Raw genomic sequence first — 27,275 nt, forward strand, 5'->3', positions numbered from 1 at the left:
ATCCTAATCATATGACGGAACCTGCGAATGATCACAAGCAACACTACAATTTGTACATGGAGCATTTTAACTCAGCTTTTCAACAAGGAAATAAGTTTCTAAAAATAGTTTCTAAAGTCGTTATTATTATATTGTAGTATTTTTTTTATATGTGATTCATTCTGGGTTAAATGACCCATTAACAGGTTAGTTGCCACCATATTGTAAAACGTGTGCATTGATGAAACTTTAGTGACTTTTTAAGGGTGACTAAAATTCTAAAATTAAAGCAGTATATTGCTAACAAGAGGCACACATTTGGGATAAAATTATTTAAACTTTTGATTTTTTTGATTTAAATATTCGTATAAAACAAATGATGGTATGGATGTGCAAAGAGTAATTGTATCCAGTTGTATATATATATATATATATATATATATATATATATATATATATATATATATATATATATATATATATATATATATATATATATATATATATAACGAGTTTATTACAGCTGCCGCCGTTTCTCGCAACCTAGCTTCCAACGCTTGCGATCGTTCCAGTCATTTACTTGTAGACCCCTATCTTCCATTGCACCTTTTACTTCTTGTCTCCACGATCTTCTTGGTCTTCCCTTTTTCCTGCGGTTGGTGGGGATCCACTGTAACATTCTCTTTGGGCATCGTTGATCATTCATTCTTTCTACATAGCCATACCATTCCAGCCTTTTGCATTCTATAGTTTCCAGGACGTCAATGTCTATGCCCATACGCTCTCTGATTTCAGTATTCCTTACTCTATCTCTTCTAGTGAGTTGGCAACATCTTCTCCAATAATTCATTTCCATTGCTTTTATTTTGGATGCGTCATTTTTATTTATTACCCAAAGCTCTGAACCATATGTAGCAATGCTTTCTATGATACTTTTGTATATCCTAATTTTTGTGTTTCGGGTGATGTGGTTATTCCAAAGTATACTATTCAGTTGACGTATTGCTGAATTTCCTTGACCAATTCTAGTAGCTATTTCTTTTGTATTCCGACCATTGTTTGTAATGTTTACACCGAGATATTTATAGCTATCAGTATTTTGAATTTAATTTATTTATCCAGTTGTATCCACCTTATATTGATAACAGTATCTACTAGCGAAAATTATTAACCGCAAAAATATAAAAATAAAAGAAATTATAGTCTATTCATAAAAAATAAATAAATTGATGTATATGTGAGAATAAAACCATTATAAATGCCGCTGTTGCGATGAAAGCACATTAGACTAGTACCGATGAATAGATTGTGAAATCGCTGAACCGTAAAACCGATGTGCTGTGCTATCTATTTATCCCTGTAACAAAAGGATAAAAATTTAAAAGGAAATAACCGTTTTTATATATCTATACGATATTTATGGATGACTCTGTTGCATTTAAGTTTTGCGACAGAAATAAAATAATGTTTTTTAGTAATTTTAATAAAAATTAATAACCAACTTTACTTCACTATTGTTCAAAATATGACTACCATATGCCGAGAAAAGGCATAGTTGGTCAATACCAGTGTGGCTCAGAAATGACAATAAGATTGTATTAGGTGACATGAATGCAAGAATTGGACCAGAGTGAGATTTTATACCCACTATACTATAGGAAGGCATAGCCTACCTAATATTAGTAGTGATAATATATGATTTAATAGATTTAAGACATGGAACAGACGTAATAAACTACAAAAGTTATATAGACGCAAACATAGACTTAGATCATTGCCTAGTGATATCAACATTGAGAGCTGGAAATTTAAACATTAGCAAAGAAAAAAAATAGATAGAAAGCAAGGAAATATGAAAAAGCTTATAATATAATATATTATGATATAACTGCAACGTTCAAGGTCACTTCCTCGATAAAGGGAGGAGCCAATAATCAGTTGTATGCAAGCACCTGAAGCGTAAACATCCATATACTTAACATTGAACATAAATTTTAGTGCGTTTGCTACGTTGTCAGATAACTTCGTAATTCGTGAAATAGTTATTGTTTGTTGAATTTTCATATTAAAAACTAAGAGGTTCTAAGAGAATCTATTTTTATAAGCTTATTTCCACAACCATTGGAAACAATTTATTTTAACTAAATATCGCAATTCTCAATATGAAACAAATTTAGCTTTCTAATTTAATAGACTTCTATTCATTCAGTTCATTTTAATGATTATGACTAATAACTTCAGCAAATAACATATTTTATCAATTACCTACATTTTAACTTTGATATTAGTGCTCTGATAATAAATATAATTATAAACTCATTACAGTAATTATGGAGTAATAATATTACAGTTCAATGCCTCTAAAATAATATTCGATTAGTCAACACCGCATCAACCAACATCTGTCGTGTCTGGTCGTGTCAAATCGTCACCGTTGCTGTTAAATCTGTTTAGCTGTAAATGAAGAAAGCCAGAAAGAGATAGACTCCTACTGGAGCGCAGAATAAAGGAGAGATCTTGAAGCAGCAGCAAAAGATAAAATAGGAATAGAAAGTTGCGGCCCTAAAAATCATTGATTTGAGGATGAATCCAAGAATGCAACAAAAGAAAAAATAAATCCTATAGACAGATGCTTACCCAAAAAACTGGAACAACTGTAGATAATTACCGGACAAAGAGAAGAGAAGAAAAGAAAAAAAAAACAATTAATCATGAACTTAAATAAATAGAAAACCTTAATATAGAGCAATAATTCAGATATCTACGCACATATTTACTCTCATCGCTCATCACTGGCTACGCGTGGAATAAATAAAAGTTCACTTTGGAAAATTTCCTTCCATCCTCGTAGGAAAATGGGTTTTATCATCAGAGAAAGTCTCTTTCATTTGTAGGTCCGAACCCAAAAGGTTGGTTCGTATATGGTGAACCAAGAAAATATACCTGCTTTCATTTAACTTTTGTTTCATATGTATTTAGTGCAGTGCTACGTTTTTAGTAAAGGTTATGTCGCCCAATTTTTTTTTTATTTCAGAATAACTTTTGTTTTTTGTGTACAAGGGATAATTATTATACCTTTTGTTCAGCTAGATTGGTAAATATATTTTATTAGATAGTAAGTTTTTTTAAATATGATATATTATGATATATCATATATGAAAAATGACGTTGCAGGGTTCAAAAGCCGCAGTCAGAGTAGATGGAGAACTGACTCCCCTGTTTAACATCAACATGGGAGTAAGACAGGGAGATGCCCTATCAACCATGCTATTCAACCTAGTTCTTGAGGCAGTCATTAGAAAAACCAATATAACCGGCCATATAAACACCAAATCAGTACAAATTACTGCATATGCAGACGATGTAGCCATCATTAGTAGAAATAAGCCACAACTAATGGAAGTGTTCAAACAAATTGATCCTGAAGCAAGAAAAAGAGGTCTCAAAATAAACGAAGCAAAAACGAAGTATATGACAGTCAAAAGAATAACTGACAATGAAAATAATATCACAATAGACAACTATACTATCGAAAGAGTGGATGCCTTTACATATCTCGGCACAGAAATCAATCAGAAGAACTCTGTAAGTAGCGAAATTAATGCACGTATTTCCAGCGGGAATCGTACATACTATGCTAATAAAAGATTGATGACATCGAAATTATTAGACAAAAGAACCAAAATGACTATCTACAGAACACTGATTAGACCCGTAGTAACCTATGGATGTGAAACTTGGGTAATGACGAAAAAAGATAAAGCCCAACTCAGGACATTCGAGAGAAAAATACTGAGGAAAGTATATGGCCCGATACAAGAGGAAGATGGCACATGGAGAATCAGGAGAAACGACGAGGTTAATGAGTTAAATGAAGGTTATGACATTGTAAGATTTGTGAAAAGTCAAAGACTGTCATGGTTCGGACATGTGCAGAGACAAAACGTGCAAAAACAACAAAGAAAATGTTACGATGGAAGCCCATAGGAAGGCGAAAAAAAAAAAAGGAAGGCCCAGAACAAGATGGTTGGATGACATGGAACACGACCTGAAAACAATGAACATGGAGAAGACAATGACAATGGAGAAGAAGGGCACAAGAGAGATCTGAATGGAAGGACATAGCCAGACAGGCAAAGACCCATCCAGGGTTATGATGCCAAAAGAAAAAGAATATTATGATATACTATTAACTGAGGTAAAGTCATAACATTTTTGATAATTTTTGCTATTTAAATTAACTCTTCAGCTTTACCCAGTTATAAAGGTATTCCATCTAATTCTAGAAATATTTGTTTAAAACCAGATTTGTCTAAATTTATATTTTTGATTTTGCTTTTTGCATTGTTTGATTTAAGTCTATTTTGCTAATATGTTGGCAATCTATATTAACTTTTACTTATCTAAATGTACTCCATTTCATATAGACCCACGTCCCAAAGCTTACCGTTATGTTCTTTAAAACACCTGAGCGTCGGTTTGCCAAATAAACATACCTGCATCTGGAATTCTCTTGTAATGCTGCACTTCCCAACCAGACAAGTTATGTTACACAAGGCGATGAACAGAGTCGACTAAAGAGAAATTTTTGAGGAGGCTAATGCCCACGCAGTGTTGCAAAGCCAGAATGATGACCAGTGTGGCATCAGGAATGGAAAATCAACACTAAATATTTACTATTAGACAAATGTTGAATTGTATCATCAAGTCGTACATCAGATCTTTATCGATTTTAAACAAATTTATGATTCAATTAACCGTCCAAATGGAGTTAACTAGACATGGTAATGCGAATTTGTGTAAGTAACTCCTTTGTGCAAGTTAGAATGGGAGCAAAAACAACAAATGTTTTCTACGTAAATTCTAGACTAAAACAGAAAGATTCGCTATCCTATTATTGTAACGTGTCATTAGAATATGCATGCGAAAAATTTATTTATAAATTGCTAGATCTTCGTCCCTCTTCGCTCTTCGAAGTAGGAAAGGAAAATCTAGTATAATATATAAGCCAATATACAAAGATGGGCAGGTCATGTGATACGTAGTAATGTATATTGCCTTATAAACAATGTATTTTGGGGAAGACCAGACGGAAGATCTAAACGGGAGAAAAGTATTACGGCCTAGAAAATGGTGGAAAGATGCAGTCAAAGGATGTGGAGAAAATGGGAGTGAAAAAATAGAAATAGTTGCTCAGAACCAACAAAAATGAAAGGCAATAGCAAACGAGGCAAAGACTCACAAAAAGTTGTAAAGCCATTGATGATGATTAGTCATCTACAAAAATAAAGCAGATAAATAAAACTTATCAGTTTTATCTAATCTAAACATCTAAGGTTTTATATTAATAAAAACTACCATATTCCATTATCGCAATTATTTATTTTTTGTTATTTACAAGAATATATTTAAAAATAATAGCTTTTAAATATTTTTATCTTCGCGTCAATTACCCTAAAGAGCAGAGCATCCGTTATAACGTGTGTTTTAGGACTCAGTTTACTGGAAAAAGATTCCAATTGAAACGTTACGTTGACTGGACAAAATTCGGACATGACTCTAGATACCTCGACATCAAAGAAAACGCTTGCAGTTGCTTGAGATATTGGGTAACATTTGGTGGGTAGGGAAAATATGGCTTCGTATTTATAAAAGTCGCTTATATGATTGGCACTTTTACATACCATCATGATTGAATATAGCCAATTTTCTGTAACTTCTGCAGTTGAATCGATCCATTCCACAATCTTGAATCCTTTGAACGAAAGATTATTAGTATTTAGTAAAGATAATAATATATTTATATGACACACGATATCTTGGTGCCGAAAAGTAAATACATGTAAGAATTTTATGCTGTAATACATAATTATGATAACAATTATTCAAGAAGCCATAGAAATCGAGAAACACCAGAATTGTATCAAAAAGATGACGACACTCGGTTGCCTTCAGCATTAAGAGTCTCTATCGAGACTCTTCGCGCCAGCTCTCACCAAAACGCCACGTCAAGGACCACGTCACTATCGACACTTTAACTGAATCGTCCTTCATCCCAAGCCGTAGTAATGCAGTGAAGAGTGTAAAAGTAAAGAGATCTAGGAATAAAGGCAACTTAGATTCCGGAATCCCTAACGAATATTTTAGAGAGAAAGTTGAAAACTCAGTGTACCTAAATTTGATGTAATTAAACCCGGAAAATAAAGGGGATTGGTCATTCCTAAAATAAGGTCCTCATGAATTTTAAAAATAGATAGCTTTATTTTTGTTTTTAATATTATACATCATTTTAAAACTTAAAACTTACGATACTATTCTAAATAATCGCCGTTTCTATCCAAACAGTTTTGCCGACGATGCGTCAACTTTTCTATCCCCAGGTTATAGAGTTCTACCGCCAATTCATCAAGTAATCGAGTAACCTCTTACTTGGCTTCATTATCGGTACTGAAGCATAAGGCACCCGCTTGTTCCTTAAATTTTTGAAATTAATGGTAATCACTTGGTACTTGGTCCGGGCTGTAGGGGGGTGGGATAAAACAGTCCAGCCAAAATCTCTTAGCAGTTGTTCAGTTTAATGTGAGGAGTAATTCGAGCGTTGTCAAGAAGAAGCCTCACACCACTGTAGATTAATTGTGGTGTGGAAAGTCTTAAGAATGCGCAAAGCAAGGTCGGTAATGGTAAACCTCTAATCTTCAAATAATATTCGTTTAACTTTTTCGACAATTTCGTCTAAAAGTAAAAGCCTTCCGCTCCAATCTTCATCGTGTATTTCTGTTCGGCCTTCACTGAATTCTCTACACCATTTGCGAACATGTTAAACAGATATGCACTTTTTCCTATAACCTTTGATTAACTGACGATGAATGTTAATAGGTGAAATTCGTTTTACATTTAAAAAACCTATCACAGCACGACTTTCGCATTTGGCGGTAACTGCGATCTAAAGCTCCAACTTCGAACGCTACTAGGCAGGCATTAAGCAAGGCAACGATGCGTTAGTGATAGGGTGAGAGAGGAAGAGTTGATGCGTAATGTAGTGTTGCCAGATTTCTTCTAGAACGCCTTATTCTTTTTTAACAGCATAAAAAACCTTTTTTTACAAATGACCCTCGTACGAAAGACGTGAAGGAATGCTACAAATGAAGCAAATATAAGGTTAGAACTAATATAGATTGGTTTAAAATAGGGGGAACATAGATTTGAAAAAAAAAGAGGTAAAGTTCCAATAATACAATACTATATGTATATTAATACAGCTCACAGTATCTAAAATTGTCGGTGAGAAATGACATAAATGTGCAGTGTCTTTACAGCAAATATACTCAGTGCATTGGAAGTTTTACTTCTACTTCTTAACATGCCATACACCAAAGTGCGTAGGCGACTATCTCATTACTATAATTCTGTTCTTGGCGGCGTGACACAGCTCGCCTGTATTGTGTATTCCTGTCCATTCTTTAATATTCCTTAACCAGGATAATTGTTTGCGGCCAGCTCCTCTCTTACCTTCGATCTTCCCTTAAAGTTTTACACCCAGAAGGAATAATTTCTTGAACTTCAAGAATGAAACGATAACGCTGTCAAACAGTTTTATTAACAAGTAATTAAAAAAATTAATATTGTCTTTGGCGAGTTCGTGGCTGAATACACTCCTGTATACGTCTAGGCATTGACAAAATGAGATGATCGATGTCTGATTGTGGCATCTCGTTCCAAGCAACTTCAATTTTAAGTATTAACTGTGCCAAAGTCTGTGGAGGATGGTGCAAAGTGGACAGTCTCCTTCCCATCATATCCCATACATGTTCGATAGGATTTAAATCCAGAGCACGAGGCGGCCACGGCAAAATATTAACGCCAGCTTCTTGGAGAAAGTCCATAGTTTGACGAGCAATATGGGTACGTGCGTTGTCTTGCTGAAAAAGGACGTCTCGACGGCTGTCGAGATAAGGCAGTAAAGTGGTTTGTAAGATGTCATTAACATAACGCGTAGCTGTCAGATTTCCTCGAATAAACACAAGTAGTGATCGGCTACCATAGGCAATAGCCCTCCAAACCATTATTCCAACTGTCCTGTGTACATGCCTCTCAACAGCAAACCTAATACCTCATCGCTCTCCACAGCGGCGTCTTACCAACCTTTGACCATCATGCATTTCTAAACAGAATTGTAATTCATCGCTAAATGTTACATTACCCCATTCTACTATCCAATGCTGCTGTTCTCTGCACCAATTCAAACGTTTATGGCAGTGGTCTGCAGTCAAAGGAAGCACTAGTCGTGGGCGCAATGAAACCAGTCCAAGGGCTAGAATGCGACGGTATAGTGCCCGCGTACTAAGAGGTGTGCCTACTACATTAAACCATTGGTCAGTAATTTGACGCGTTGTAGCAAAACGGTCTCGTAGAGCTAGTAATCTAAAGCTATCTTGACGCTCTGTGGTATACCTCGGTTGACCAGTTGGTCTTCTTCGTGTTCTTCTGCCTTCGTTTGTCCACACATGACAGATACGCATATCCGCAATTGCCGTACAATTAACACGATGGCCAATTTCGCGATACGACAAACCCATATTTCTCTACGCAATAATTCTACCACTGTCAAAATCGCTAAAATAGTAGGTATTTTGGTGTCTTTGAACTCGAGGCATTTTCTTACACTGAATACAAATAGACTTTTTAGTCTACAGGTACTCATCCAGCGCTGCAGAGATATGAACAAAGACGTGTACATATGCTTTATAGACTACGCAAAAGCATTCGATAACGTAAAGCACGAAAAGATAACTGAAGTTCTCCATAAGATCAGAGTCGACTACAGAGACATTCGAACAATAGCGAGTCTCTATTGGGGTCAAACAGCTAAAGTGAAAGTAGGATCTACATTGACCAATAAAATTGAGATCAAGAAAGGGGTTCGACAGGGCTGTATCTTGTCTCCTATTCTCTTTAATATATACTCAGAAGAAGTATTTAAGACAGCGCTGGAGGAAAGCACAGAAGGCATAAAGATAAATGGAGAAATAATTAATAACATAAGGTATGCTGATGACACTGTGATTCTAGCAAGTGGCATGGAGGAACTGAGTTGCCTAATAAGTAGGATACAAAAAACAAGTGCACAATACGGACTCAGACTAAATATCACAAAAACCAAATGGATGTTAGTAAGCAAAACCCAACAACCACCACAGCAACTGATATTAGACAATGAAAGAATTGAACACGTGGATTCGTACATCTACTTGGGAACAACAGTTAACTCAAATTGGGATCAAGCGAAGGAAATACGTATAAGAGTAGAAAAGACAAGAGCATCGTTCACTAGCATGAAGCAAATTTTCACCTCTAAAAGCCTCACCCTACCTCTCAAAATTCGACTTCTGAAATGTTATGTATTCCCGGTTTTGTTATATGGAATGGAGGCGTGGAAAATGACCGCAACATTGATGAAAAAAGTAGAGGCCTTCGAAATGTGGGCTTACCGACGTATATTACGTATATCCTGGACTGAGCACGTGACCAACGAAGAGGTACTACGCCGGATAGGTAAAGAGAGAGAGAGAGGTAGGAATAAGTATAAAGAAAAGAAAGTTGGAATACTTGGGTCACGTTATGAGACATAATAAATATAGAGTACTACAGCTGATCGTTCAAGGGAAAATAGACAGCAGAAGGGGTCCAGGGAGGAGAAGACACTCGTTGCTCCAAAACTTGCGGCAATGGTTCGGATTGTCATCTGCTGAACTATTCAGATCTGCCGTAAACAAAGTCAGAATAGCCATGTTGATTGCCAATGTTCGGAACGGACAAGGCACATGAAGAAGAAGAATACAAATAGACTGAGGAATAATAACTAAAAATTTCTATACGAACCGGTTTTCACAAATCGGTCTCTTCACAAAAAAAATTTAAAGATAAAACTTTATTTTTACAAAAAGTAGAAAAGATAAAACATTGGTATTGTTATCATAGCATGTTTTAAATTTTATAGTCATTCTGTTGCCAAAAAATTAAGTTCAAGAAATTATTCCTTCTAGATGTAACACTTCTAAAGTCACTGAGTATATATCTCAGAATAGCAAAAAAAATAATACCTATAATATTAATACTCATAAATCACATTATTTCTACAAACCTGTCCTAACCTCGCTGAATTCTTTAATTGTAGGCCAGACAAAAGGTTTTTGGGATACCGAAAATTTTTTTGGACCGAATATTACATCTCTATTTTGAGTTAACCGAATATGTTCTGCAGCTGAATCGAGTATATCGTCTAAAAAAATGATAAAATTTACAGATAAGAACAAAAAAATATTTCGTTTTCGGGGTTTATATGGCAAAATCTGAAATTGTTCTTCCAGGAGTTTTCTTTGCAGCACTAAAAACATTATCAAAGACTATACAGCAAATATTATTACCTTCACCTTATACCATCTTTGTTATGTATAAGCATTATTAACTAATTTCCACATGCAAAGAAATGTTTAAGTTTAGTAAACTTTTATAAAAGCGAGATCTGAAAAGACATAATAATTTAGCATATCATCCAACAATTTATTGGAGAGGGTTATTCATTGGTAGGAACTGATTTTAAAACTGTCAGCTGTTGGAAAATTCCACAATTTCAGGATATTTTAATATTTTTTTTAGTATTGAATTATTTTATTAGAAATTAATTCTATCGTAATCTGTATGTATGTACCATGGCCGTTCTGTGAATTTCATAAAACCCAAGTCTTGCCTTTCTATCAAGGGAATATAAGTACGTTACTTTCTACGACTAAAGCTTTGACCAGATTTAATTTCTTAAATTCACATTTATAATTGGAAAATGATTCATTGTTATTTAAAAACTGTTATCGACAAGGAAACATGTACTGCTACAGGGACATCTGTGAAGATCTTATTAGTATTTATACTTGTCACCGATTAAAACTTTTACCAAAATTAATTTCTTAGATCCTCACATATTATTGAAAAATGATTCTTGTTGTCTAAAAATTGTTAGCGACGATATGTGCTGCGGCGACGACAGCTGTGAAGATCGTATTACCATCAAAATCAGACATGATATTACAATTTTTGTAGATGGGTAAAACTTAAATGACCTGGTATTGGGAATTAATAGCAAGTAAATGGTCAATCGGCAAAAATGTTATTTAAAACATGCGAACAGTTTTTGCGAGCTGTCTTTAACTTATTGTTGTTGCTATAGTATTGGCTTGTAATAAATTTGTGTTCGATTGCTTATTAGTTTTTTTTTAAATGTTAGTTAAACATTTGTTTATATGGGATTAAACCACAATTGATTGTAATGAAAATAACATTTTTACCTACTGTTTGACGTTTTAATCAATTGTGACTTAATCCAGTATAAAGACGATATTTAAATTATTTTTTAATTATAAAAGATGGTTTTTAGTAAATTCCATTAGTTTTTAGTAGAATAAAAATGGATATAACAAATGATATACGAAGTACACGATATCCAGAACACTAAATAGAATGATGAATATGTCTAGAATCTTCTACAAAAAGAAGAACAGTCATATGTAATCTCAGTTCATATTGACACTGTTATTTTTGGCTCTCTAAATAAATATTCAGACCAAAAATGGTTCAAATATCTTTTTAAAGTCAGTTCCTCTCTTAATAATGTAATGTAGTGCACCAACCACAAATGTTTTAAATATGTGTATTGTCTAAATGCGTATGTTAATTAGTTTCTGTTTTATCCCATATCTTTTAATCATCTGACCTTACGATTTGTATGTTTTCTATATAGTATACCTAGGATAATTTGCACATCTGGTAAATTTCTCCAGTTGTCAAATCAACATATTTCATCCCAGCTACCAGTGTTAGCTCCACAAATGCAAATTGTTGTAAGGGCAAAAGTTAGGCGTCTTGACAAATTGAAACTACTCACGAAAAATTAGCTTATTAGTAATAAAGGGAGAAACTGGGTCCGGGATCCCAGACTACTTACTCAGTTGTTATGAATTACTGCAACGACTCTTATCTAACAGAATATGTAACACTATTGAGGCTGCTTTACCAATTTGACGAGCTAATTTTAGAAGAGGACGAAGCTGCTGTGACCAAGTGCTGTCCTTAACTACATTTATCGAAGCTGGCTTTGAAATACGTGATAAATTTGCCATGACATTTATAAACCTAAAAACTGCCTATGAAACTGTTTTTAGAGAGGGCCTTATTTATAAGTTGATGAAAATTATACCCTGCCTCAAAACTTGCTAGCTAATAAACAGGTTACTAACTAACAGACTGTTTCAGGTATATATGAATGATGAACGGTGTTAAATGTTTCGTATGTAAAAAACCATGTGATATATTTCACTGTATTAATTCCTATCATTCTCTACCTCAATTTTAAAATTACTACCCTACTAAAACCTTTACTGATAATTTCTACTCCCACTTCAACTCTATTCTTTTAGATATACAGACAGTTTTAAAATAGCAAACGAAAAAGACTCTCGACTGTTGACTACCGCCAGCAACAGACGCACTATCTCTTTTTCTCTGATAGTTACGCGAAAAAAACCATGAATCCTCTTTTGAATCGTATAGACAGCAGACAGCAGCAGAAAATGTGCTCTATCTCTGTGTTGATCTTAGTTTTGGTACCGCGAGACATGTATGTAGAAACCACTAAAAACAGTTCCCCTCGTATGACAAACAACCGCGTGTGAATATCGCGAATGAAAGCCAATAAATACCGCCAGTGGGTGTAACAGCAATATTGGTAAGACTTTTTATATACTTGATTTGGCTATTATCTGTATCACCCTTTACTACCTCTCCTAATTATTTTGAACTAGCCCTATTACATACAATTTTCATACTCATCATCATCATTTTGGCTTTACAACCCTGTGTGGGTCCTAGCCTCCCCAAGAATTTTTCTCCAGTCGTCCCTATCCATCGCCTTCCTCCGCCAAGCACGTATTTCCATATTTCTCATATCTTGGTCTATGTTATCTAGGAATCTTGTTCTGGGTCTTCCTCTTCTTCTTTGACCAATAGGTCTATCAAGGAGCGTTTTTCTAGCTGGGTCGGTTTGCTCCATCCGCATTACATGGCCTACCCACCTCAGACGTCCTATCTTTATATGTTTTACGATATCTGGTTCCTGGTATATCCTATAGAGTTCGAAGTTGTATCGTCTTCTCCAGACACCATTTTCATTTACCGCTCCATAGATGCGCCTTAGTATTTTTCTTTCGAAACATCCTAACATGTTTTCACTGCTTTTTGTTAAAGTCCAGGTTTCTGAACCATATGTTAGGACTGGGAGTATTATTGTTTTGTAGAGTTTTACTTTTGTATTTCTTGATATAACTGTAGATTTAAAAAGGAGATTAAGCCCAAAATAGTATCTATTAGCCGTGCAAATTCTGCGGTTTATCTCTGCGGTAGTGTCATTTTCAGTATTGACGAGCGTTCCCAGGTATACAAATTCGTTAACTGCTTCGATGACGTCATTTTCTATAACAAGTGGCCGTAGTATTTGTGGTTGCGTACCTATTTTCATGTATTTAGTTTTGTTGGTGTTTATTATTAAACCCATTTTTGTAGCCGCTTCCTTTAATGCTACGTACGCCTCTCGTGCTGCGTTTTCCGTTCTCCCAACAATATTGATATCATCAGCATATGCTAAGATTTGCACAGATTTGTTATATATTGAACCGTTTTTATACTCATACTTCTGTTAATAATTTCACATATGTTCACCCTTTTTTGTACAAACGGAGTAACGCTAGAAATCTGTACTACGGCTTAACTCAAGGCTCAGTGCTAGCTTCATTATTATTTAAACTTTATACATTAGACATACCTGAAACAAAATCAAGAAAATTCGCTTGTGCATATGACCAGGCCATTGGCTTTTAAGATAAAAGTAAAGAATCAGGAGAAAGAGCACTAAACGATGATCTAACTACACTAAGTACCTATTTTAAGAGCTGGCGCTTACGTCCTAACACAAGCAAAACTGAAATCTGTGTTTTTCACCTGTCTAGTCGAATTTCGTCAGATACACCCAATGTAACTCCAAATGATACAGCTGTCAAACATAACAGCAACAGCCCTAAATATCTAGGCGTCACACTTGATAGAACACTAATAGCCAAAATTTATCTTACAAACGCAGCCGATAAACTGAGAACAAGAAAAAATATAATATCAAAACATGCTGGAACAACTTGGGGCGCTTCTGCAAATACAATTCGGATCTCCGCGATAGCCTTAGTTTTTTCAGTGGCAGAATATTGTGTACCCGTATGGCTTACTAGTGGTTTAATGGTATGCACATACCATCAAATTTATATCTAACTTAATCAAACCATGGGAATAATCACTGGAACAATTAAATAAACATCAGTGAGATGACTCCCGTTTGTGAGTAATATTGCTCCACCAGATCTACGCTGTACAACTAGCGAGAGAATACCAGAAAATTGCAGCCAATATACAATTACCAATCCATCAAGATATACCATACGTCACAAAAGAGTACCAGTGACTGAGATATAGAAATCCCGCAATCAGAACTGCCCGAAAAATTGGTGATATTTATGATATACATTGGCTATGGTCAACAAGATAAATGCTAACAAAGAATATATTCAGATATCCACCTCAAGGCTTCATTAGATCAAATCTGCCCCGGCACATCTGGGCGAGCCATAATCGCATACGTATGGGACATGGTAAATGTGGTTACTCGCTATTCAAATGGGGCCGTGCGGAGGGTCCACAGTAAGATTTTGGATCACCTAGACAGACCATAAACCACTGTATTTCAGACTGTCCAAATCGTGCCTACCGTGGCACGATTGTGCAATCTCCCATAAATTGTTTACAGCTGTTCTTGAATATATGTTCAAGCAAATGGAACGAGAGGATAACATGGGAATTAATATAAATGGGGAAGATCTGAACCACCTAAGATTTTCCGATGACATCGTTTTAATATCTGATAGAGTTGATAAAGCTACAAAAATGCAGCACACGCTCTATAAAGTGTCAAAAACAATTGGTCTTAAAATTAACACCTCAAAGACAAAATTTATGACCAACCTTGTAGTCAGCGGTAAAATTCTGATTGAGAGCCATAGCATCGACCAAGTAATAGCTTACAAATATCTAGGGCATGAGATTCGCTTACGCCGAGATAATCAGACAACTGAAATACAAAGAAGGATAGGTCTCACAAGGCTGCCTTTGGTAGATTGAATAACATTTTCAAGTCTTTTATCCCAGTTTGTTTAAAAAGAAAGGTTTTTAACCAGTGCGTTTTACCGGTTCTTACATATGGTGCAGAAACACTCGGACTCTGACAAAAAGAACAATAGATAAAATAAGAGTTACACAACGCGCTATGGAAAGATCAATATTAGGTATTACCATCAGAGATAAAGTACCAAACCTAGATAAAAAAATAAGAAGAAGAACAGGAGTTACAGATGCAGTTGAAAAAATAGCCATAGCTAAATGGGCTTGGGCCGGACATGTTGCCAGATTAACGGATGATAGATGGACCAGAAAGATTCTGGAATGGCGACCAAGGCAAGAGGAATATCCAAGCAGAGGACGACCACCGACTAGATGGACGGATGATATCAAGCGCATCACCACAAACTGGATGCAAGAAGCTCAAGATAGAAATAGGTGGACAATTTTACAAGAGGCCTACGTTCAGCAGTGGACAAATATAGGCTAATTGATGATGATGATATGTGTATTAACTATATTAATTAAGAATAACAATTTTTTGATCTACATTTCGTGATGGTGCTTATACTATACTAACAGCATAATAATTTTAAAGTTTACCTATAAATGTCTTGCTAAAATCCTCATAGCCATCATACAAATTACACTTGTGTTCCTTTTGCAGTTTTGAATAATATTCATTTTTAACTATGGTAGTACCATAGCCGCTGATCGGACAAGTATCAAAATCATTAACCTCTGTAGAACGTGTACTAGTGGGGATATCAGTAGGAATTGATATTTTCGGTTCGGGGTAGAATACCGAATGATGCCGTGTAGCATCCGGCATTACACTGAAGTCTAAACCTAAATACAAATTTATACTATAAGTGTACAATTTTTGACAATATAGTAATGCCACAAAACTAATGAATGTTAAGAGGTATTAAGAGAGTCGACCAAAAAAGTTAGAAATATTAGAAAACCGTTTTAAAATTATTATAAAACAAAAATAATTAAGAGAGAATGAAATGAATGGTAAAGTTTGAAGTATACTATTACAAATAGAATACGGATAAAGGGAAGGACAAGGCCCAAAAGTATTAGTGAAATAAGTAACTACGAGTGGGATGAAGGATCAGCACTTTTCTTTTTAAATCTAATTATTATCTTAATTATGAATCTTATTGATTATAAGGATTTTAATATAATTAACACAAACCTTTAACAGTGATTACATTTTTTACTGTCGCTACAGAATTGCCGGAAGTTGTAGACATAACTAAAAATAGGCGATAAAAAATTTGCTGTGTATGAACTAGCTGTTATAAATAAATATTTTTTAATTATAATAAAAAATATTGACGTTTTATCTGACTTTTGACCAAATGTTGTTTATTCTTCTTCTTCTTATAAACTGATAATACTAAAAATTGACAGTTTTGTTAATTCTTCTTCTTCTTCTTTTGTTTCTACGGCTTCCACATCATTGTGATACGCCATCTCAATTTGGTGGTGACCCCAATAAAGTCTGGCTCTAAACCAACTCAAGGTCACATACTTGTGCCAAATAATTTTGGTTAAAACAATAAATTCATTAATAAATAATTAATAGGTTATGTTAGTAAACACTACAAAAAGCATTGAGCATCATGGTCGATTACAAATTTAATTTATTAATTGAAAGGAATTTTATCAAAATGCTGACTGATTCTTCAGTAAGTTTATTTAATGTAGAATATATAGTAAGTGGTAAATTATAATTCATATAAATGAATTTTGTGTATAGGTCAAAACTCGGAATGATCCTTATGGGGCATTCAAAAAATATATGATTTAGGTTGTCTATTAGGCCACATTCACAGTAAGGGTTGTCCACCAAATACAGTTTAAAAAGATGTTGACTTGTTAAACGATGACCGGTTCGCATTCTTATAATAGCAGTTTTGTTGATTAAGGAAGAAAAATTTATCGTTGTGTAGGAAACTAACCGCATTTTAGATTTCCGATCACTATTCATTTCTGTGATTACCTTCTTCTTTTTTTTTGCTATTGGCGTACACACCAGTGCTTTTTCCAGCACATTTCTTTGTATTATATTTGGTCTTGCCCACAGTAACTAGTTTTGGTTAGGTTAGAACAATGAGAAAGAACCATTCTTTTAAATAACAAAAAAGAAGATAGAATGGACCTAAAAAATTAAAAACTTATTAACCTGTTGAATCACATATACAAGCTCTTCACTAAGTTAGTGACGTAAAGATTGGAGAGAAAATTAGATTTCTAGCAACCGAGAGAGCAGGTAGGATTCTGATTAAATTATGGTACTAATGATCACCTCCATACAGTAAAGACGCTTATTGAAAAATTTATAGAATACAACAAACCTCTTGTCCTCACTTTCATCGATTTTTATAAAGCGCTCGACACGATCAAAATAGACAGCCTTATAGAATCAATAAATGACAGCAGGATTGACCATAGGTATGAACCATGACCATGTATCGTGAACTTATTTGCTTTCTTTCTTTCTTTCTTTCTCCCCTTTCTTTTACCCTAACAGGGTGTCGGATTTGGGCTAGTTATTTTAATTTCCATTTACCCACCTCTTCCATTCTTTTCTGTTTCCTGCCATTATTTTTAATTCCTCGCGTAATTTTTGTTTAAGTTTTCCCGCCTCTACTACTTGCTGTATCCATTTTTTTCTTGGTCTGCCTCTTTTTCTTTTTCCGATGCTTTTTGCTTCATAAATTTTTCTTGTTATTCTATTGGATTGCATCCTCATCAGATGCCCATACCAGTTCATTTGTCTCTTTGCTATTTTGTTCATTATCGGTTCCTGGTTGGCCATTCTCCTAATAGTCTCGTTGCTTAATCTATCCCATTTTGTCTTTCCAACTATCCTTCTTAGATGTCTCATCTCCATTGCGTTTATCCTGCTCTTATGTTTTTCCTGAATTGTCCAGTTTTAACTTGCATAGAGCACAGTCGGTATCACTATTGTGTTATATATTTTTATTCTTGTTTCTCGTGCAAGTTCTCTTTTTCCCATTATTGGGGCTAACGCATAATATAACTTGTTTGATTTCTTTGCTCTATTTGTTATTTCCCAGTCTATTTTTCCATCATTAGTTATTATACTTCCCAGGTATTTGTAAGTTGTTACTATTTCCAATTCTGAGTTTTTACATTTTATCTTTATTTGATTATCTTCCTTATCTCCTTTGCCGCTGATTATCATTATCTTACTTTTTTCCTCGTTTATCTCCATTTTAAGTTCTTCTATTTGTTCTAACCATATATCCATTAGTTTCTGCATTTTATTCTCGGAATCTGCTATTAGTACTATGTCGTCTGCACACATTAAGGACTCTATTGTTACCAGTTGTAATCTGCGGTAACTTATTTACAATATGTATAAAAATGCCACTATGACTGTTAAGATATAGGATAAAACCCGACCAATAAAAATAAAACGTGAGATAAGATGGTCAATTGGGACCACAGAAGAGTAATAATAGACGACAAAAAGCTTTACCATCTCCATTTCGCAGATGAAATTGTTCTTATCACAGATAATTTAGGAGAAGCCATAGATATTTTAAATGAATTGGACTTTGTATGTTCGAAGGTGGGCCTCAGAATGAACTTTACCAAAACTAAGTTTATGACAAATATGGTCCCCAATAACCAATAACCAATTCAAGACAAAGTGGTAGAACTGGTGGAGAAATATACGTATTTACGTCATGAAATAAGAATCAGCAGAGATAACCAAACACACGAAATTTAAAGACGAATTACTTTAGCGTTGACAGCCTTTGGAAAACTGCGAGACACACTTAGGACCAACAGACCAATTAGCCTCAATAGAAAAGTATTTGACCAATGCGTATTACCAGTCATGACCTATGTGGCGGAAACTATGACTCTAACCAAGACTACCGCTGCGAAATTGATAGTGGTATAGAGACGAATGGAACGGTCTATGCTGGGAGTGACGTTGCAGGACCGAATAAGAAACGAAGATCTGCGAAGAAGGATGAGTATTGCTGATGATGTGGAACGCATGGCGGAATTGAAATGGAATTGGGCAGGTCATGTAGCGAGAATGCCTGACTCACGATAGACGAGCAAAATTTCAAAATGGAGTCCAAGAGCAGACAAATGTAGTAGAGGAAGACCCCCTACACGTTGGGCTGACGTCTTCAGGCTTATCACCAAAAATAGGCAACAAAGAGCACAACATCGTATAGAATGAAGGAGTTTAAGGGAGGCATATGTCCAGTAGTGGACGGGATAAATGAAGGCTGGATGATGATGATGATGACACGAAGATAAAGATAGCAATATGCAATACTGTTTGTAAGATATTAATGAATTGGATATAATCGTGTTGGTACCGCTGTAAATAAAAAACATATAGCACAACATTTAAACTTTTCTCTTTCTATCTTTAGTCTTCTTATTGCAGCTTCTAATATTTTTTTTCAGAAAACGTAAAATAGGATAGTAGGAAGGGGATTGTTTTTCCTTAGACCAACGCTTATTTCAAATTCCTTTCAGTTTGCCCCCTTCATCTAACTTCGATCGTAAAGTTGGCCAAGGTCATCTTGACCAATCTTGTTAATTGTACAACAATTATTGTATAGTAGATATTTCTGATCTTTTCATTACGTTGTGCCATAATTTAGTTCGTTTTAAACAAATTCTTAACAGATCATATGCTACGCTGTTCACTAAAATATAGCAACAGTGTATATTTGCTCAGTATCCTTATTAAACGTTTCTCCTACATGTTACATTAAATTAAAAAGATATTCGTGCTACACTTGTTTAATGAATACATAAAATGTTTTTGTAGTAAACGTACATACCTGACTGAAGTTTTATTTTAGGACTTTAGCCAACTTACCTGAAAAAAAAGAACATTGCTATAATTCTGGTAAAATACTGCATAAAAAATAAAATATTTAGAGAGAAAAAAGGAAATCTTAAAAAATATCTATTACTAATTAAATATAAAACAATTGGATCTAGAGCAAACTTAGTTTCAAATAAAAACGAGTTTTTCAATTTAGTTCCATAATTTCTTTATTAGTGATACAGCTTGGATAAACTATACTGGGAGGCATAAGTTATGGATATTGTCAATATAATAGTAATGGTGCTTCATTCTGCATCAATTATTTGTAAGTAAACAATTAAAAGTTATTATAGTATTAAAAAGAAAACATGAAAATTTGAGACCTTATAAAGATAATCAGACCAAAAAAATATTCTAAGTATTGAAGCACCTGTACAGCCCTTTGAAACTGACCTTTGCTCTCTAAAATGGGATAAACAAATATAATTGTTTAAAAATTACTTGACCGATTATACCCTTCTTCTTCTTCTTCTAATGGCGCTACAACCCTTTGTGAGTCTTGGCCTGCTTAACAATGTTCTTCCATTCTGCCCTGTCGGATACTTTCCTTCGCCACTGCCTGATGTTCATGGTTTTAAGATCCCTCTCTACGTCGTCTATCCATCTTTTACGGGGCCTTCCTCTTGTTCTGTTTCCTTGGGGCTTCCATCTCTGGACTACTTTTACAGCTCGATTATCTGGCATTTTTTCTAGGTGACCAAGCCAGTTGAGTCTTTGTGATTTTACAAATCTGACAATATCTGCGCTCTGCATTAGTTCATCCAGCTCGTGGTTCATTTTAATTCTCCACGAACTATCGCTGCATTGGGTTGGTCCAAATATCTTCCTTGTCCGATTATACCCATCTTTCTCAAATGTAGTATCTACATAAAAACTCACATTATGAAATTTCTGATTGCGTGATAATAGCTGTATCTGTATGGATATAAGTCCTTGTATCTACGGATGGGTTCGTCATTGGTGTAGATCTTGTACAGTTAAAATGCCATTACATTGCACACAACGGAATTATTGGAGGCATGTTTAATTTACCGATGAGTCCAGGTGTACCTTGCAGTCGTGAGAAAGTATGACAAAGATCACGTAAGTGGTTTGCAGAATGTACCTTCAATCGTAGGATAGGCTATCAAGGGGGCTCAATTATGGTGTGGACTGGAATTTCTCTAGAGGCACGTACAGAATTGTACATCGTTCCGAGAGGCCCCATAACAACTGCCAGGTAGACTGATGAAATTCTCCAAGATTTTGTTGTGCCTTATGCTAGTTTTGTTGGAAATGACTTTGTTCTAATGCATAATAGTGCCAAGACAGTGCAAGAATCACTCAACAGTTTTTTAAATGGAGTAAACATTCCTGTAATGGATTTATTAGCCAACAGAGTCCAGACGCAAACCCAATCGATCATGTTTTGGGCATGCTTGGGCGAAAGATACGAAATCATGTTCCTGCCCCTTTAACCGTAAATCAGTTAAAAGAAGCCCTTTTAGAAGAATGGGAACTTATTCCTCAACAGGACATTTCTCATTTGACTTTAGGCATGCCAAGGAGAATTCAGGCAATAATTTAAGCACGTGGAGGAAACATTTATTATTAAAATCAGTTTGTCTGGACACATGATTTAAGTTTTCAATAATTGAGTGTCATTTTGTTACATTTACTTACGTTTTTTCCTTAATTTTTAAATTGTTATCTACTGAAATAGTTCTTTAAGTATATAACATATTTCCAGTAAGTCTTCTCCATTCAGTGTTCTCTCAAACATTTTATGTATCATACGGAATAACTTTTCCGATCCGTTTTTTATCAATTCATTTGGTATTCCGCCGGGACCTTCTGCTTTTTTGTTCTTTAGAGTTTTGATCGTTCTTTTTACCTCAGCTAGGCTTAATTCGATTTCGTCATGTGTGTAGATTTCTATTCCGTCTATTTCTGATTGTTTGAATTCGGGGCGGTCTTCGGTTAGCAATTTTTTATAGTATTCTTGCCATTCGTTTTCTTTGATTTGACCGATCTTGATTTTCTCTGTCTTATTTCTTTGGAGCGACTTTAAGATGCGCCATGACTCTGAGTTTCTCGTTCCTCCTATGTGCTGTTCTATCTCTGTGCATGTTTTTTCTCATCTTTCATTTTTTTCATTTGCTACTTTTCTTTTCACTTCTGTATTTTTTTTTCTGTATAGTTCCAAGTCCTCATAGTTTTTTGTGTTCAGGTATTTTATATGAAGTTCTCTTTTTTTATGCATGTTAGTGTGTCTTCGGTTAATTTCGTAGTTTGGTGGGTGTATTTTTGGTCCACTTCTCCAAAAGCTTCTAGGGCTGCTGTCTTCATGCAGGTTTTTATGTGTTCATATGTTTGTTCTAATGATTCATACCGAAACTCTTCTAGCTTTTGGTCCAATCTTCGCTTATATAGGTCTTTTATTGAGTCTTCCGAGTAAGAAGACTTACCGGCAGAATGGACCCAAGCATATATGACATCAATATACAAGAAAGGAAATAGAAAAAACTGCGAAAACTATCGGGGAATCAGCATTATATCGTCTATAGGCAGACTGTATGGAAAGACCATAAAGAAAAAATTAAAAATATATATACAAGATAAAATCGGAGAAGACCAGGCAGGTTTCACAGCGGGGAAAGCATGCTTAGATCACATTTACACGGTCGAACAACTAATAGAAAAAAGAATGGCCAAAAATAGATCCGTCCATCTGGCTTTTGTTGATCTTAAGAAGGCATATGACTCAATACCTAGAACCAAGCTATGGGAAGCAATGGAAGACATCGAAGTTCCACGAAGATTAATAAACGCGGTAAAAGCACTCTACAAGAATAACGAAGTAGCTATCAAAACGGGCAATAGAATATGCAGTCCATTTAAGACGACAAAGGGACTACTACAGGGTTGCTCCACATCTCCCACCCTGTTCAAAATATTCCTGGAAAAAACCCTGAAACCATGGAAAAAAAAGTGCGAAGGATTGGGTATACCAGTAAGGAACGAATATCTATATACGCTAAGTTTTGCCGACGACCAAATAGTGATCGCACAAGACAAGGATGACCTCAGTTTTATGATGAGAAAACTGGAGCAGGAATATACAATGAATGGAATGGAAATAAACCTACAGAAAACTGAATACCTAACAACGGAGAATACAGAAATAAAACAGCTGGAAATAGACGAAGGTAAACAAATCAAAGGAACAGACAAGTATAAGTATTTAGGTTTCATAATATCAAACAAAGGAACAACGGAGGAAGATATAAAAAATAGACTAGGACAAACACGAGACTGCATACGAAAATTGAACCTGGTACTATGGGATAAGAACATCAGCATGAAAACAAAGAAAAAAGTATATAATACCATGACAAGAAGTATCCTCACTTATGGGTGTAAAAATTGGACAATAAATAAGAAAACCAAAAACAAAATAAGAGCAACAGAGATGGAATTCCTAAGGAGAAGCTACAGAGTAACAAGAAGAGATAGAATAAATAACATGGAGATTAAGAGGAGAATGGAAATGAACTCCGACATAATAGACTACATCGAACAGAAGAGGTTAACCTGGTACGGACATGTCAGAAGAGCAGACCAAAATCGGTGGATAAATAGAATAACAGAGTGGAGCCCGATAAGAAAAAGAAAGAGAGGCAGACCACGAAGATCTTTCAGAGATGAGGTGGACGAAGCAATGAGTAGAAGAAACCTACAGGAAGGGGACTGGCTAAACAGGAAAAATTGGAGAAAACGGTTGAGTGAAGGAATACAGTGAAAACTGTGGAAATCCTTGTATATATATACATATTTCCAGTCTAAAACCACTTTGTTTTGGAATGAGCTTTCGTGCATTCTCGACGATGAAAATTAATTTTGAACAGATGATATTCAAAAGATCATGGGCGATAGGTTTTGGAATCGTTGGAGTCTTTACCAGGTTTAAAAAGGGCAATAACTTTAGTTTCTCTTTATGCTTTGTTGTCCATTTGGTCAGTAAATAAGATTTATTGCTTCTGTTCGGTTTAGGAATGAGTATTACATAAGTTTCTATACCCGAAAAATTTTATTTTAAGTGGAACAATTATAATTGAGACTATGTATTTTATTATGAGTTGTTTCAGAATACTTATGGGCGATTTCTGAGATTTTATAAAATTGTACCAGGAGATTTCTTATTGCTTTTATTATCTTAAAATTTTCTAAGTGATCTCTAGAGTTATGTTAGAGTTATCAACTTGGGTTAGTATATACAGTGCATTCCGTATGCTTTGTAAACATGAGCAGTGGAAATTGTTGCCTGATGGCTATCGAAGAACCGTCTATGACCAACATATATTCTTATCGGAGAGCGCAAGTACAATAACAACTTTTAAAAATAAATTACTTGTTTGTCGTAGATAAAATACAGTACACAACTCGTTACGGTTAACTTTCACCATTGAAACGTTATAGGTTTAATATACGTCGAAAAGAAGTATGTCAATAAAATCGTATATACAGTGCACTTCGTATGTCTTTATAAACATGATGAAGGTGCAGCTCGTTACGGCGTCTTCACGTAACACAGCCTCTAATCGTTAAATAGCAAAATACGTCTGTCATGCTTGTGTCATATGACCCGCGTCGTTTCATTTGACGTGTCGTATGTTGTAAGGCCTTCTTCTTCAACACCTTGTACATTTATTATTATTATCATTCATAATCGTTTGTGGAGTCGGTTGATGAGACTTTGTTGTGGACAGGACTTTGTACCCATTGGTGGATGACTTCTTTCTTACATAAGCTACGGAAAAGAAGAAGAATTGACAGTTGACAGACGAAGAAGAATTGACAGTTCACATTAGATAAGGAAAAGAAAAATAATTGTTAGTTGACAAACTGGCATGGTTCCGATCTTGGCTAAGGTTCATGGTCGGTCGGTAATGCAGATTCAACGCTTACCGACAGTGACGTCACACTGTTTGGCTCAAGTGCCCCATACTCTGCGAAGTGTTAGATTAAATTTTCTTGGACAAAATGTTATATATTTATTCTTATCTATGAGATAATATTATGATTAAACAATTTTAGGAGTAGGATTGGTAAAGAAGCAGTATAAGCGGTTAAATTGTTGAGTAGGATTTATGTACTTTGTGTTCTACTGCCTCCTTTATTAAATATATCGCTTTTACGATTTCTTTAATTAATATACCGAAACGAATTTGTTGCTTGTTTCTAGCAAAACTAAATTGAGATACCATTGACTTAGATTACAAGATAAATAAATTTTATTTATCGCACCCAATTGACATTCTTTAATAATTATATCGCTCGTTTTGCATAAAACTGTTAAAATTAGTTACTGACACGCCATCTTAAATGATTTAACTAGTAAAATATTTCCATGCAATTGGATGGCTTTCGAGTAAACACTAGAAGCAATAAATGTACACTTGTACACTTATTATTGTTTGCAATCAATGTCAAGGTATAATTTTTATTAAACGCACTCTAACATTTAAACATTTGCTTGCGTAATTGGATAATTGGACCGATTAAAAAAGTATTCCTGGTAGAAAATGCAATCTATATTAAGTATAATGATAAGTTTATGTGTATTCGTCATTGTTTTATTTGTCATTTAATAAACTACCTTGGGCAAAACACGTCAAAAAGGAAATAGTCTAACATTGAGAATATTTTTATACTTAAGGCTTCAGTAAAATCTAAAATTTATATTTTTTTATTATCTCTAAGCAGCGGAACTCATAAACTAACGAATTTATATAAATTTTGATTTCATGTAAAAACGTTCAGCAAAAATTCTTCTTTTATTCTACGCCCCTGACACGCGCTGTAAAGCAGCAGCTACAATCTTGTTCAGATACATCGACACATGACATGAAAAACACTGTAATTCACTTTTAATTAGTTTAGAGAAGAGCGATTTAAAAAAAATTCCACAGCATTTTATTTTTTTACTTCGTCAGTTTTAATATTTTTTTGTAATTTTCTTAATAATTTTATAATATTCATCAATAATAAAATTTTTCAATATTGTAACATTGGTAACAACGTTTTTCCACCAAGTAATTCAAAATTTGCATTTATGAGATTATTTTTTTTATAAAAAAAGCCAAATGTAAAGAACATTCCCGAAACGCTAGATATTAGGAAGCTTTCCAACAATAATATTAAACAACAGATGCAGGAGAATTTAAATACCGAAATATCAAAAATCCTTAAAAATAAGAATGAACCGCTGGAAAAGTGGAGTGAAATTAAAGAAGAGATTAGGACTTCAAGCACTAAGTTTTTACTACCTGATAAGAGAAAAAAGAAAGACTGGATGACTGCAGAAATCCTTGACATGATGGAAGAGAGACGGATATATAAAACTAAAGATACTGCCAAATACCGTGAAACCCATAGACGAATAAGAACTGAGATAAGAAAAACTAAAGAGAAATGGTTCTCGGAGAGATGCGAAAGGGCTGTGCGATGATAATGGAAATCTACAACTAGACCCCGACAAAATAGTTAGAATCTGGGAAACTTATGTGGAACAACTGTTTAATAATGACCGTCCTAGTGGGTATACACTGAGCAATGATGATACTGGCCCTTCTATTCTAAAATCAGAAGTGGAGAATGCTATAAAGGGTCTTAAAAATAACAAAAGATCAGGCAACGATAACGTATACGGGGAAGTATTGAAAATGCTGTGCGAAACAAACAGTCAATTTCTAGACTCACTCGTCAGACTCTTTAACAATATTTATAACAGCGGGGAGTTTCCTGAAGACTGGCTAGAGTCAACTTTTGTTGCCATACCGAAAAAACCAAAAGCAAAGTCTTGTGATCAACATCGGATGATAAGTCTAATTAACCACATTTCGAAGGCATACACCAAGGTTATTTACAACAGAATAAGCAAAAAATGCGAGGATAACATTGGAGATTCGCAGTTTGGGTTTCGGAATTCTCTTGGGACAAGAGAAGCACTTTTTAGTCTACAGGTACTCATCCAGCGCTGCAGAGATATGAACAAATACGTGTACATATGCTTTATAGACTACGCAAAAGCATTCGATAACGTAAAGCATGAAAAGATAATTGAAGTTCTCCATAAGATCGG

At 34.8% G+C, this 27,275-nt stretch overlaps 2 protein-coding genes across 4 annotated transcripts in view; both read right to left on the reverse strand.

Annotated features, from left to right (window-relative positions):
- The window catches only part of Ih (hyperpolarization activated cyclic nucleotide gated potassium channel Ih), a 482,830-nt gene that overhangs the window by 384,464 nt on the left and 71,091 nt on the right, over positions 1–27,275 (reverse strand). The gene's annotated exons all lie outside the window — the stretch shown is intronic.
- On the reverse strand, positions 5,350–16,618 carry LOC140444740 (uncharacterized). 2 transcript variants are annotated; one of them, XM_072536503.1, is made up of 4 exons: positions 16,448–16,618; positions 15,847–16,092; positions 10,121–10,258; positions 5,350–5,734 (listed from the first exon to the last, which is right to left on the reverse strand). In XM_072536503.1, the coding sequence occupies exons 1-4, from the start codon at positions 16,503–16,505 to the stop codon at positions 5,388–5,390; spliced, it is 789 nt and encodes a 262-aa protein (XP_072392604.1). In that variant the 5' UTR covers positions 16,506–16,618; the 3' UTR covers positions 5,350–5,387. The 2 variants fall into 2 exon arrangements, with proteins under 2 accessions (XP_072392604.1, XP_072392605.1); XM_072536504.1 differs by lacking the exon at positions 10,121–10,258.

The sequence above is a fragment of the Diabrotica undecimpunctata genome, chromosome 6 (assembly GCF_040954645.1).
Source record: "Diabrotica undecimpunctata isolate CICGRU chromosome 6, icDiaUnde3, whole genome shotgun sequence".
Classification (NCBI taxonomy): domain Eukaryota; kingdom Metazoa; phylum Arthropoda; class Insecta; order Coleoptera; family Chrysomelidae; genus Diabrotica; species Diabrotica undecimpunctata.